This window comes from Typopeltis vanoorti, chromosome 12 (assembly GCF_054136105.1).
Source record: "Typopeltis vanoorti isolate ZY-2024b chromosome 12, IOZ_Tvanoo_1.0, whole genome shotgun sequence".
Taxonomy (NCBI): Eukaryota; Metazoa; Arthropoda; class Arachnida; order Uropygi; family Thelyphonidae; genus Typopeltis; species Typopeltis vanoorti.
In genome coordinates, this window is record NC_143560.1 from 54,822,880 (window position 1) to 54,837,635 (window position 14,756).

The 14,756-nt window shown below is 34.7% G+C and overlaps 1 protein-coding gene across 1 annotated transcript in view; it reads left to right on the top strand.

Annotated features, from left to right (window-relative positions):
* fab1 (1-phosphatidylinositol 3-phosphate 5-kinase fab1) overlaps positions 1 to 14,756 on the top strand; it is a 757,444-nt gene that overhangs the window by 721,894 nt on the left and 20,794 nt on the right. Inside the window, exon 40 of the mRNA XM_090401892.1 lies at positions 13,219 to 13,380. Within this exon, the coding sequence (XP_090258018.1) occupies positions 13,219 to 13,380 (162 nt within the window). The remainder of the gene's footprint in view (positions 1 to 13,218; positions 13,381 to 14,756) is intronic.

The following is a 14,756-nucleotide window of genomic DNA, read 5'->3' on the forward strand; positions in this document are numbered from 1 at the left end:
GTCAACAGAAAACTTCCACCTCACATACAGACATATCATTATTCACACAACAGCTAAACAGCCAATATAGGGAAATGGTTGACCTTCTTTATTTAAACAGCAAAATAACTATATGCGACATTTTCACAGAAATGTTGGTAACATTCAGAACAGCTACTCTGAACAACATCCATTGGGGGGGGGGGGGGGAGAATCACTCAGTTATTCTAGAGGAGTCATCATCAGAACAGGATGCCCTTGATGTTATTTTTTTTTTTACAGTATGGCTTCTGTAGAAACTGAACAATGTTAGACCATTTGATTCATCTACAAACATCCATCAGAGATGCATTCCTGAAATGTGAAAAGCTTTCAGGGCTTTTTTTTAGACAGCCTGGAGGTATAGAATAGTAAAAAAAAAAAGATTTATAACCTTGGTATCAAAAGGGCATTTCAACCCCCCCCCTTTTTTTTTTAATTAAATGAATTCTCTCTAGCTCTGAATCTGTGCTAAGTTCAAGTGGAACAACACTTTCTTGGCTATACTGCCAGGAGGAGGATATTCCCTGAGGATCTATGTTAAGTATAATGTTTTTTTTTGTTTTTTTTCCCTCTGTCAAAGTTAAAGCAGTAACAAAACATCTTTCTCTGACTACAGGCAGTGCTCTTTATATTGGTGACTTTACATTTTTCTGTTGTTCCTGTATCACGAGGATGATCACAACTGAAACAAGCTATCGATTATCTTTCTCCATGGGTTCAAGTTTTTAGTCAAAAAAAAAAAAAAAGTGTCATATACAGTTTTGCCAAGAGCACAATCTTCACCTTTGCACAAACTAATATCCCAGATTTTTGATGAGAAACTAACATTCCTTACACATATTTATCATCTAAGACAAAAGTGCAAGAGGATGCTAAAGATCCTCCATTTTCTATCTTCTATAATGAGTGCAAATTAATGTTCTTTACTGTGTGCTTATTCACTCAAAGCTCATAAATATAAGCTTTGGCAAGGGTGGTTGGATCCCATCCACAATTTAGGGAATATGAATAGCCTCTAGGTGAATTTCAGATGTCATCCATTTTTGGTCTTTATGTCAAAGAAAATAAACCTACACTCTTACTTTGACAGAAGCGGTTGTCACTTAGCTATGCTCTAAAATTATAATCCTTACCTGACAGTCCTATGTGGACCAATGTTTTTTTTGACTGGCTAACTCACCTTCCCTCTACAATGGAAGGTGAGTTAGCCAGTCTCATACAACAGCAGCAATTTATGAAATCGCTGAACAGCAACTGATGAATGTTTGTGAGACATAAAAGATGACAGCTGTGTTGAAGGTTAAAAATTTAAACTATATTGCAGTAAAAATGGAAGAATTATGCTTTTATATGCCATTTACGACTGTATTTCTATCAAATGTACATCCAGTATTAATAAAGTTGCCCTTGTGTTCAGCTCTAACTTTCTTTCTTTATTTATCAGTAATTAACTTTCTTGTGTTTAGGTTTAAGTGCTGATAGAAACTCATATTGTAGTTTAATGTAGTGTTTTCAAACAAGTCGATCAAAATACTACAATAAAAATACGTTTTTTTTACTTTTGTCAGGCTTATCATCATAGCACTAACATCATCTTATTATCATTCCAGTATTTCATTAATCACACTTAAGCATTCGCTTATGTATATCTATGACTAAATTACTATTATCTACAATCTTTTACATGCAGTAGCATATTAAAGAACAAAGTGTACTTAAAGATCCAAGTATTATTGATCCACTTTCTAGTGTGAATACTACATATAGTTCAGTAGTTGGAAAAATCTCAATTATCTTCATTACTATACTTCAGTTCTCAGCAACATGTGGATACATAAATAAATCACATTACCAATTATCTACCTATGATAATGCATATTACAAAATTCTTCTCAATACCAAGTCATATATCACATCAGAATCATTAGAGCTATGCAACTTTCTGCTTCACTATTCCCAACCATGCCAGTTATTTCATTCATCTAAACATAATATTCCTACATAACACCTAACAGGAATTCTCTGCCAAGTACCAATCACTCCTTATTCAACTTCTGCCATATAGTCCTATAAAGATAGTCCCACTATTGTGCTGTAGGTGATTTTACTACCTATGATATGGAAGTAGTTAAATTTTACTGTAAAACTAAAAAATTACTAAATATAACATAAATATGACTATAACAGAAATTATTAGCCTAAAATAAAATTACAATCTACAATAATCATTTTAAAAGAATTACTCTAACAACACAAATAATTCATGTAATTCAAACAGAGAGAGAGAGAAGGTATTGATAAATGCAAAATAACAAGCATGCCCATTATCTTCCTCCGTTGTTATACTCAATGCCATTCCCCTTTCTCTTGCATTAGATATATTAATTAAATATTTATTGAACCTTTTTCAGTATCTTATGTTTCTGTTGCCCTTTGTGGTCAGACTGACCAATCAAAATCCACAGATAACTTTTCATTCCTAATATTTCTAACAGTTGTAATTAAATATAACAACCTATAACTTTTTACCTCCATATTTATATATCAGGCAGCCACTAATTATCTCTCTCTCTTTTTTTTTTTTTCTTTTCCTAATACAGAGATCAGGAACTAGTTATGCAAAAAACTAGAACATAGAACCTTGCCTAATATCTGTGCCTGAAGATTTTTCTTTTTTACTTTTTTGCTGCATAACTGTTTGTCAAATTATATGGAATCTGTTCAGACATTATTCCAAATTTGAATAAGTTGGTCAAGAAGATTCAACACAAACGTTCCACTAATTAATGAGTTTTGTATACATATTTTTTTCACTGTAGATTAATTGTATGCACTTGCATATATCTATTTTTAAATTAATAAAATAATAAAGTTTTCTTTTTCATAAATATAAGAGAAACATTTATGAAATATGAAGTAATTCATGACATATTCTGCTTGGAGATTCTGACCAATCATGCTGACCAAATTTACCCATGTGTTAAATAGTAGATTAAAATTATGGTATATTTAATGAGTGTGATATGCAAGTCATGTAGCATGGTTACATGACTTGGTATATTACTGTTTATATATATTTCATTGTTATTTTTCTTAAAAATCTAGCTGTCTATCTCGTGTGTGTGTGTGTGTGTGTGTTGTCATTATTAGATCTCCAAAAGCCTATTCAATAAATTCAATTCATTCAATAAAGACATTTCCCTTGAGTTGGAAAGACCTGATTCTCAGTTCCATCTGGGACATGAAGAAAATCATTATAAAGACTTTCAGATGAAGGTGAGTTAGTTTGTCTCATGCAGATGTGGCAGGGCTTTTCCTCTCAGAAACTCCAGAGTTTCCTCCCATCCTGCAAGGTAGACAAATTGGCCAAAGAACACATGAAATTTACAAACTTTGCAGATAGCATTAATTTAAATTATGGCCATAAGACGCCATTGAATCTAGCATACATAGGGATGATAAAGTTCTCCATGAGTCGGTAAACTCGCTGTGAAAAGTCCCTCTCAACCACTGATATACTTCATTTTATACCTTAAATTCACTCATACATTCTAAATTAAATTTTCCATGAAATTATGTTCTTGTTTAATCCTCTATCCAAGTGTAAGCAAACAAAATTTGCATGTGAAGTATCTTCACAACTAAACTACTTGTATATAGAGGCCAATGACTTCACATCAATGTGCCATAGTATTCATGCATACATTCCATGTTCACAAACTTTTCAACAAAGCATTCCACTCACCAAGCACTTACTATATAAAAAGTCCTCATTTCCTTGCTAACCATTCTATTATCAAACTTTAAGGATAACCCTTCTTTCGTTCACTCTTTGAGGAATCCCTTCCATGTGAATCTGGTAAAATCTCCTCACACTTGAATATCTATCATATCACCTTTCCTCTGCCTGTCTGCTCAGCTCTACAGTTTATTCTCTCAAGCTCTTCTCATACTCTGTATTCTAGTCATAATATTCCCTTAGTTTCTTGTCTCTGAATCTCATCATGGTCTGATTTACATCTTCTAAAGTAAAATAATAACAACGATCTCCTTATCCCTACTTGCCAGAATCTTCCTTAGAATAACAAAAATGTTCTGTGTAGTTTTTATGACTTTTGTAATGTGTTTCAAACTTCAGGTCTCTCTTGACTTTCATAGATACTGAATCTCGCCCACTTCCTGGAGAACAGGTTCACCAGAAACAGTACACAGCATTACATCTCTGTACTCCAGCATGCAAACATTGCCTTTAGTAATATTAAAAAAACAAACCCACTCACTTCTGAGTTACTAATCTATTTATATCCTCCCAAATAGGCTTGACATGGGTATTACTTATTACTCTCTCTCTCTCCTTAGCTTTGCACCAGGTTGTGATTATCCCCCCCCCTCATTAAACTGTTATCCATCCCAATAACATTCAACTTGTATGCTACATTACTGTGCAGTGCCTATCAAATATCTTAACACGGGTCAAAAATATCACTGTGTGTGTGAGTCTGTCTTATCAGGCATATTCGTCACTGCATCACAAGCATTTCCTATTGCAAAAATCTCAATAAATAACTGGTTAAAGGCACAGACAATTCCTTCACACATTTCCTAAAAATATATTATTATTATTATTGTTGCATGGGCACCTCCATGAAGCCTGAAGACTCATCATGGAAGACTCAAACAATCCCCACCATATCTATTGTACCTGTCCTTGAATCCATTAATAGACAGAGCGCTCATAACTGACTGACATCCCATTTCATTCTTTCACCACTCTCCAGACGAAAAATATAATCCTTACACCCTTGCTAACCACACTCTTATCCAATTTCCAGGGATGACCTCAGCCAAGTGCTGAAATATTTCCTCTGTATTAATCCTATAAAATCCTTGAAATAGCTTAAATGTTTCTGTCGTATACCCTCTTTTTTGCCTATCAACTAACTTCTGCAACCCACAAACTCTCAGTCTATCCCCATAGGGAGAATTCCACAGGCCACTCGCCATCTTAGTCACTGGTCTCTGGATCTTCTCCACCACTTCCTCATTCCCAAAACAAGGGAACCAGATCTGATCACAGTAATCCAGATATGGTCATATCAAGACTTTATAAAGAGGATTGATAACTCTCTCTTATCTCTGCTTGTTAGTGTATTCGTCAATAACCAAGTAACGCTGTGAGCTATCTTAGCAGTATTCCCTCTAAATTTCAATCATCTATATACTTTTATTACCTCCAAATCTTTGACTTTATCAGTTTCCTGGAGTACATCTCTCTTAGTGTGGTACACAGCTTATAATCTTTTTATCTCAAAATGCCTAACTTTATACTTTTCCACATTATATTGATATCCTTTATGTTTTACCCGTACTGTTAGCCGTTTAAATCATCCTACAAGCTCTGTACATCACCTGGATTAACTGTTGCTATTCTCAACTTTGTATCATCAGCAAACAACCGAACATCTCCCTTCAAGTTATTTCTTATATTATTCAGGTACAAATTAAATAACATTATCCAAGTACAGAGCCTTGCAGCACACTACTGATCACCTGGTTTCTCTTGGATTCTACTCCTCCATATACTTCTTTTTTCTTTTCTTTTTTTTTTTATCTATCCATCAAGCCACCCTTGAGAATTAGAGGAATTTTGTACTGCCATTAATGATTTGGTAGTTAACACAGTTATTAATAATTCAGTCAGTAATGATTGAGCTATTTGGTTACTCTTTTCAGCCATTTTTAGCATAATTTTTAGTGAAGATGGTAATTTGAACATGAAAATAGATAATAAAATAAGCAAATCTGGTGTATGGTAATAGCATGGTATGGTATAGCATGTAGGAAACCAGCTGAATAAATTTATGTGAAATAAGAGCAAAATAAGCCAAAACATCAAACTTGTGTTGGATCAAAATTCCTTCTCCTTTGTGTTTACTAGCTGTTGGTTGACTCTCCATCGAAACATAAAAAAAAATGTTTTTTATACTGCGCCACTCTATGTTCAAATTTGCACGAGCAACGTTGAGGAATCAACCATCAACCAATCTATATTATTACTAACTTAATTTTAGGCTGAGGTTCTCTTTATTATATAAGGTTCCCTAAGATCCGAAATATTATAATGAGCGGTGCAGAAAGAAATCAGGCAAACACTAGATTGAACTTAAATAAAAACATTTAATGCAGTGTCACATAAATTTACATCAAAGCAAAGATTTCTAGTAGGGAAAATACAGTTAAACAATAAGTAAGTTTTCATTGAGATACTAGCAAACTGCTCAGCTGAGTATAATAATTACGATTAGAACTTATGCATACAGATTCTATTCTTCTTATTATCAAGGATTCCTATCACCACTTCACTCTGATCAAAGTTATTATTTAATATAGTTTAAATATCAACTCAGTTTAACTATTCAGAACAGTTATAAAATATAAACCATCAGACATTCATTTGAAGATTTCAAAGTTCTATCAACTTAGCAGAATAGTTCGCAGAAATTTCAGTTTCCAATATTACATCAAGTTTTCTTACAACAGGCTTCTCTATATCACACTTTCAGTCTTGAACCATTAATCCAAATGGTACAATATTTGGCACGTCAGGAGGGAAATGTCTCACTACATCACACGTTCGATCTTGAATAGTTAAATACAGCAATAAGGATTAAATTATGTTCGCCGGAAATAAGTTCGCTACTTCACACTAGGTATAGAAATGATAATCTTACCGGCATAAGCAGTATAGCTTCTTCACATCGAGAATCCTATGAACACACCTAAATTCTTGTTGACTTTCACTTTGAGATTACACAAACTTAAAGGAATCTTCTGTTTCCATACCTGATTAATAGACTCGGGAGAATATATCCTTTTGCACTGGTTCAACTTCCAATTTCTTTCTTTTCTTATTCTTATTCTTATTATCCCTTGTCCTGCATTATTCCACTGCAAGGCGATAGGAAATTATAATAGAATTAGAACTCCAAAAAAGGTAAGTCAAAGTGCAAAGTGATTCCCAGTCCTTCCTATTCTGTTCATGCCATGTCAATCGGCCACCTTCCTTCTTGCTTCCTGCTTTTCCACTTCTCTCTATTCCTTCTCCCTTTCTCGTTGTGTCCCTGGCTCTTATTTCTTCTCTCTTACTAGTCAAGCCCTCGTCTCTTTTCCTGCCAAAATCTGGTTCTAACCGTAGCTCATATCGAAATGGCCTTGTGCATAGTATACAGCAACTCACGCTAAGGCAGCACTAGGAGAAATTTGTCACAACAACCAATCAGGTGTTTGATTGGTTGTTGTGACATCAACCATCTTAAGGTTTCCATCTTAAGGAATTTCCTGGATACATTAAAATTGCACATATTACAGTTTTTGATATTATATTAAAGGGATTAAATTCACAAAATAAATGATATTTTAATACACAGCTTTTCATAACTGTAATTTATCCCAAAAATATATAAATAAATAAATGTTAATTAACATAATTAACTTGAAAGAAATTGCATAAATAGCCTATTATGAGCATAAGACTATTAGTTTAAAAAAAAAATTTTGCTCAGGGAATGGTAGATTATGTTAGATTCTAAATGAGGTATTAATAAATTCCAATTCTGTTCATTCAGAATCCAACCCTTGGTTAGAAACTTGGAGCTTGGTTAGAAAGAAATCATTTGAAGGCCTGAGGGAGAATTCACTCTCTAATTTTCTTCTGAACTTTGATATCTCTGTTCTCTGGTCAACTAATTTATTTCTAAACAAACTCTCAAATAATGTCAGGGTCTTTTTTAATATCTTCATTTTAAAAAGAACTTGACATTATTAGCATTCAAGAATGTGAGAGTAGAGATAATCTAAAATAGCATGGCTCTTTCCTTATAATGGTTTGGTATAGTCCTTTTCTTCTCCACAATGGCTAGAGGAAAGGTAAGCAAAACAGGTGTTTTATGCCATGATGGCTGAAAAGAAATCAGAGAAAAACCTGTACAGATTGATGCAGTTAGTAGTAACTTAGAAGACTAATATGTAAGATCATAGTAGCTTGTACCCCCCCCCCCCTCAGGGTACATATCAGGAAAGGATGATGGTGGGCATATTATGCAACCAAACCCAATATCCCTATTATCATCAAGCTTACTTAACATTTAATAGAACTCTGATTCATTCATTTATAAATCCTTTAGTGTTTCGCTTCTCCCTCAGGCCTTGTACAACATTATTCTCATCACATTGAAATACACATAAATGAGTATACAATGTAAGGACATAAGAGCTTGGTTAGAAATAAGTCTAAATTTTCCTCTGAACTTTGATATCGCTGTTCTCTGATCAACTAATTTATTTCTAACCAAACTCTCAAATAATGTCAAGTTCTTTTTTAATATCTTAATTTTTAAAAGAACTAGACATTATTAGCATTCAAGAATATGTGAGTAGAGATAATCTAAAATAGAATGGTCCTTTCTTTCCTTATCATAACGGTTTGGTATAGTCCTTTTCTTTTCCATAATGGCTAGAGGAAAGGTAAGCAAAACAGGTGTTTTATCGCATGATGGCTGAAAAGAAATCAGAAGAAGACCTGTACAGATTGATGCAGTTAGTAGTAACTTAGAAGACTAATATGTAAGATCATAGTATTGTGTACCCCCTCAAGGTACAGTTTTACGAAAAAAGAAATTACCTTGTTAATTTCCAGCTGGCCTGGCTGGCTGAGTGGTTAGCTTATCCACTCTCCAGCCAAAAGGCTGCGGTTCAAATCCTGCTGTGGACATGGATATTTGTGATTGTCTGTGAAAATACTAGTGGTGGTGGTCTGCTGTACATGGTGTTGGTACTCTCCAAATATCCATGAACAAACCAATTAATGTGTATGCCATCTGTTTTAAATTATTCAGGCTTTCCCTGAATATTTGGCTTCATACAACGGGCAATTTGGGATTTAGCCGACCAAATTGTATTCTTATTGGTTAAACCAAAATAAAAAAATTATAGTATAACATGACAGAATTTCATGCCGGCTGGGGCGTCGCCCGGTTAAACAAGGCCCCCGTTGTTTTCGCCAGGGAACCAGGGCGAACAGCGAAAAGTCAGCTACTGGAACAAATCTGAAAACAAACCCCAACTCAACATCACCAGAGTTAAAGATCGGTACTATCAACGTAAGAAGCCTGAATGGAAAAGAAATGAAGCTAGCTAAGGAATTAGATAAGTACCAGATCAACATAATAGGGGTGACTGAAACAAAAAAGACCAAAACTGGTGAGATCTTTCTGAGCAATAAATACAAAATGTTATATTCAGGCAATGACAATCAAGGAAAAGAAGGAGTAGCCATAGTATTCAACACAAAATACGAGACTAATCTTCTTGAATGGCAGTCAGTCTCAAGTAGAGTAATGTGTGCAAATATGAGAATGGGGAACTGGACAATGAGACTTATTTGTGCCTATGGTCCCACAGAAGGTTCTACTAAGGTAGAAGTGGAGGAGTTTTTTGAGGCTTTAGAAAAAGCAACTGACAAAATGAAAAATGAAAAGTTGGTCCTTGTTGGGGATCTAAATAGCAGAGTAGGAAATGATTGTGAGACATACAAAAATATTTTAGGACAATTTGGAGAAAAGAGCAAAGCTAATAATAATGGCAAATATCTGTTGGATTTCTGCTCAGGACATGGACTGGTTATTACTAACACCATGTTCCAACATAAAAATGTGCACAAATTCACATGGAGAGAAGAGGCTAGGAATAAGAAAAGTCTCATTGACTATGTTATTGTTGATAGTGATGTTTTCTCCCTGGTGCAGGACATCAGAGTGTACAGAGGATTTGAAATTGGAAGTGATTACTATTTAGTCTTGAGCAGGATAAAATTGAATTTAATATTGAAAAGAATAACATGTAAGAAAGTTTTAAAGCGAATAAAAGTTGAGCAGCTCTCAGATGTGAACTGTAGATTAAAATACACAAAGATTATTGAAGAAAAAATGAAAGAGTTTGAGAACAGGAATCAAACCTTGGAGATTCAGTGGCAAACTCTGAAGAAAACATTGATTGATTCTGCCAGCGAGGCATGTGGTGAGGTTGTCTGTAAGGATAAAAAAAATCAGAACTCTCTGGTGGACACAGGAAGTTAAAGAGGCAGTGAAGGAAATAAGTCAGCTTTTGCTCTTAGAGAATATAGAGACAAATGCAAGAATGCTAAACACTGTGTAAAACTAGCTAAACAAAAGTCATGGGAGGACTTTGGCAAGAATATAGAAAATAAATATCAAGAAGGTGGCAAAATATTCTGGAGGTTGTTGAAGAAGCTTAAGAATGGAGGAAAGAGTGCTGTAAAAGGAATTAGAGATGATAAAGGTGACATGAAAACGGGAGAAAAAGATATCCTTGAAGTATAGAGTAATTACTTTGAAAAACTGCTAAATGAAACAAGCAGTGATGACAGCACAGTGGTAAAAAACACTGACCAGGCATGCGGTCAGGAATACATATCCATACTTGAAGTAGAAAAAGCCATCAAAGGCTTGAAATGTGGAAAGGCAGCAGGAGTAGATGATATTCAACCAGAAATGCTGAAGTATGGTGGTATAAGTCTTACAGTGGTTGCACTGCATAGTTCAGAAAGCCTGGACAGAGGGACAAATTCCCGATGATTGGAGTAGAGATCTCATAGTACCCATATATAAAAAAGGGAAATAAAACTGCATGTGAGAATTACAGAGGTATTTCCTTACTGAGTGTTCTTGGCAAGATCTATGCAAGTATACTTGAGAAATGGTTGAGAAGAATTTTGGAAGAAAAGCTTGGTGAAGAACAAGCTGGATTCAGGCCAAATAGAGGCTGTCAGGATCAGATCTTCACTTTACGACAAATAGTTGAGAAAGCATGGGAATATAACAAAGATCTGTATTTAAGTTTTGTCGATTTGGAAAAGGCATATGACAAGGTGCCAAGAGAGAAGCTATTCAATACGCTGCAGTTATATGGTGTCAATGGGGCATTATAATCAAGCAATACTTAGTCTTTATTTGAGTTGTAAGTCGGCAGCTAGAATTGAAGGAAGTACAGGAAGATGGTTTAATGTTAAATCTGGTGTGAGACAAGGATGTACGTTATCCCCTCTGTTATTATCTATATGGATCACATTATGAAGGAAAGTGGTATTAAACATGATATCAAAATTGGAGTTAATGTCAGCTCTTTGCTTTATGCAGATGATGTTATACTTCTAAATAAATCTGCTACAAGTCTGCAAGCTTCTCTGACTAAATTGAATAGCTGTTGTAATAGATATGGTATGAAGGTTAGCAATAAAAAGACAAAGACAATGAAAATAGGCAGAATCATTGAAAATGTCAACTGTGTTGTGAATGGAGAACCTGTTGAACAAGTAAAACATTTCAGCTATTTAGGCAAGATTTTTACTGAAGATGGTAAATTAAATATAGAAATAGACAACAGAATCAGCAAAGATGGTATGGTGGGAAGTCAATTGAATAAATTCATATGGAATAAGAGAGAAATTAGTCGGAACACTAAATTAGCTGTATACAAGACAGTGTTCAAACCAGTTTTAACTTATGGATCTGAGAGCTGGGTCAGAAGTCAAGTGACCCAGACTAGAGTCACTTTGGTCAAGTGACTCTAGTCTGGGTCACTTGACCAAAGACTAGAGACCACAGATATGAGAGTCCTGAGAAAGATTATAGGCGTGAACAGATGGCATCAATGGCAATATCATATTAGGAAAGAACTTGACATTGTCAGCATCCAGGAATGTGTTAGCAGAGCTAATCTCAGGTGGCATGGTCACTTAAACAGAATGGGCGAGGAAAGATTAGCAAAATGACCCAGAGGAAGACCAAGATATAGGTGGATTGATACGGTACAAAGTGCTTTAGACGATAGAAATATAAGATCTGATAATGTTGGAGTCTTGACAAGTAACAGACTGATTTGGAGGAAAATTGTAGATAGGAAATTAATAATTATGTAATTTTTTACATGTAGTACTATCATATCCTGTACACCCCTTGAGGGTACATGGCAGGAATTTGATGATGATGATGATGATGATGATGACATTTACAAACTGCACACATTTTGCCTCACATTGCTGCCATAACATAAGAAGCCCATAACTACATTCACATTGAATTACACTGTTAGCTTTCATCTTTCACAACTTCATTAAATTTACAATGGTCTTCCTTACTCCCAACCCCCATTAACTTCCAAGTCATTTGCCCACACAATCACCACCATATCTGACATATGTTCTTTTACATAGAGTTGCAGCTATCCTCTTCATAGCTTACCCCCCCCCACCCCTAACAAAATATTATACATCTGTTTTGTTCCAAAAGTTATGTGAATCAAATCTTTGTGTAATACCATTTGCTTTCAACTTTCATGTAATATCTTCCACATCACATTCATCATCACCACCACCATTCCTATCCCCCCCTCCTCTTTTTTCGCCATGTTCAAATACTTTCTGTTTCTATAATCTGTCCATTTGATTGCCACACTTCTCATAGTAATACTTTCATCTTTATATTTTCTCTCTCTCTCTCTCTCTCTTATGTGCTACATATAGCTACTGTCATATCGTGCAAAATCCATCCAGAAACTTGCTCTCCAATTGAAATTTTAGATCATTAACCAAAGGGCAACACTACATACACATATATTTATATTAAAAATGTTTAGTGAAGTATACGTGTTGGGCATGCTAGAAAAATGAATAACAGTTTAATATTATGTGGAAAAATATTTATTGTCTTTAAATATTGATTTTTAACAGTACTTATTATAGTCTCTCTCTGATGCCCTTATAACAAGTAGCAATATATCAGATGCAGTAATTTTTTTCTTTACATGTGTTAAACCATTATTTATTTTTCTAGTACACATACGTATTATTTTTGTTCCCCATACCATGTACTGAATTTTGTTGTTCATATGTTAAGATACAGTGAATTACATCTAGAAACAAAAAAAGAAGTACATAGTGCAGAATGCACTGCACTGATAAAACTGTTACCTTTGAATCCTTCTTGACTTTCAGTTCAGTGTAAACTGTATTTGATATTATATGCTTCAATTTATAATTTTCCATTTTCATTAGGTTTTATAGAATAAAAAAAAAACTTAAAATATCCAGTTGATAACACATGGATATTATTGAATTTCTAGTAACCTGTGACTGTCCATTATACATTCGCCCACATGCAAAAACTGTTCTTACACAAGCAATAAGTAATGATGCAGATTTCTTAGCAAGTCGAACTGTGATGGATTATTCTTTGCTGGTTGGACTGGATGAAAACAAAAAAGAACTTGTAGTTGGAATTATTGGTAAGAGTAATTTTTTTTCTTTTGACTGTGCAAATGCTTTTGATGCTTCTTAGAAATGGCTTTCTTGATTAATTGCCTACTAACCAATTTTATTACCAAAAAAAAAAAAATCATAAAAATGAAGCAACATTCCTATCCTTTATTTAACAGCCTTTTTTTCTATAAATAAACTTACAGAAACAATTCTTTATTTAAAAAAAAAAAAATCAGGAACATAAATTAGGAAAAATACGAAGATAAAGAAATCATTATTTTTAAAGATAAACATACATTAGCTTTGATTACAACTAAAATTATTCCAAAGCTTATCATAAATTTATTTTTGAAGGCATAAAGCACTAAGGTGGAAGTAATGGAGAAATCATATTTACCTATACAAGTTGCCAAAAGGTGTCTCACCCAAGTGTAAGCAAACAAAAGTTTGCGCCTGAAGTATCTTCAGGACTCATATAGGTAAATCTGGCTCCCACTGACGAGACCTCAATAAAGGTCGAAACCAGTCTGAGTAGTGGCCCTTCCCTTAATGCATAGCATTATACATGTCTGCAAGGAGATGTGCTTTTCATTATGGGAGATACTAAGACAAGTGATGAGAGCTTGGTCCACCTTTACCATGAGTTGCCTCAGTCCTGAAGATACTTCAGGCACAAACTTTGTTTGCTTACACTTGGATAAAGGATTAAACTAAATTTATTATATGTTGATAACTTGTATTGCTGAAAGACAAATTTAAAGTTATCAGCAACACTTTCCTAAAAAATGGTTACAGCCAAAACACTATTAACAAAATTCTCTACAAGACTTCAATAAAAAACAAAGATTATTATTATTATTATTATTACCACGGGCTACTCCAGGAGTCCTTAGACTCATCGAGGGAGGCCCTAAACATCATGTTCACACAGCTGTTCAACATTCTCACAGTATCTATCATACCTTGCCTTGAACTCGCTCACTGTCATAGTACCCACAACAGACTCTGGCAGCTTATTCCACTCATTTACCACTCTAAAAGTAAAGAACCCAGCTCTAACACCCCTGCTAACCACGCTCTTGCCCAGCTTCCATGGGTGTCCCCTAGTTCTCCCACCACCAGTCCTGATCTCAAAAATATCCTCTGAATTAATCCTATAGAATCCCTTTAGCAATTTGAATATCTCAATCATATCTCCCCTTTTCTGCCTATCAACTAGTTTCTGCAACCCACAAATCTTCAACCTGTTCTCATATGGTTCATTCCATAGACCTGCTATCATCTTAGTCACTCGCCTCTGGATCCTCTCAACCTCCTCCCCATCAAGAAGGAACCGAGGTGACCAAATCTGGGCACAGTAGTCGAGATGCGGTCCTATCAAGGCTTGGTACAGAGGTACAAT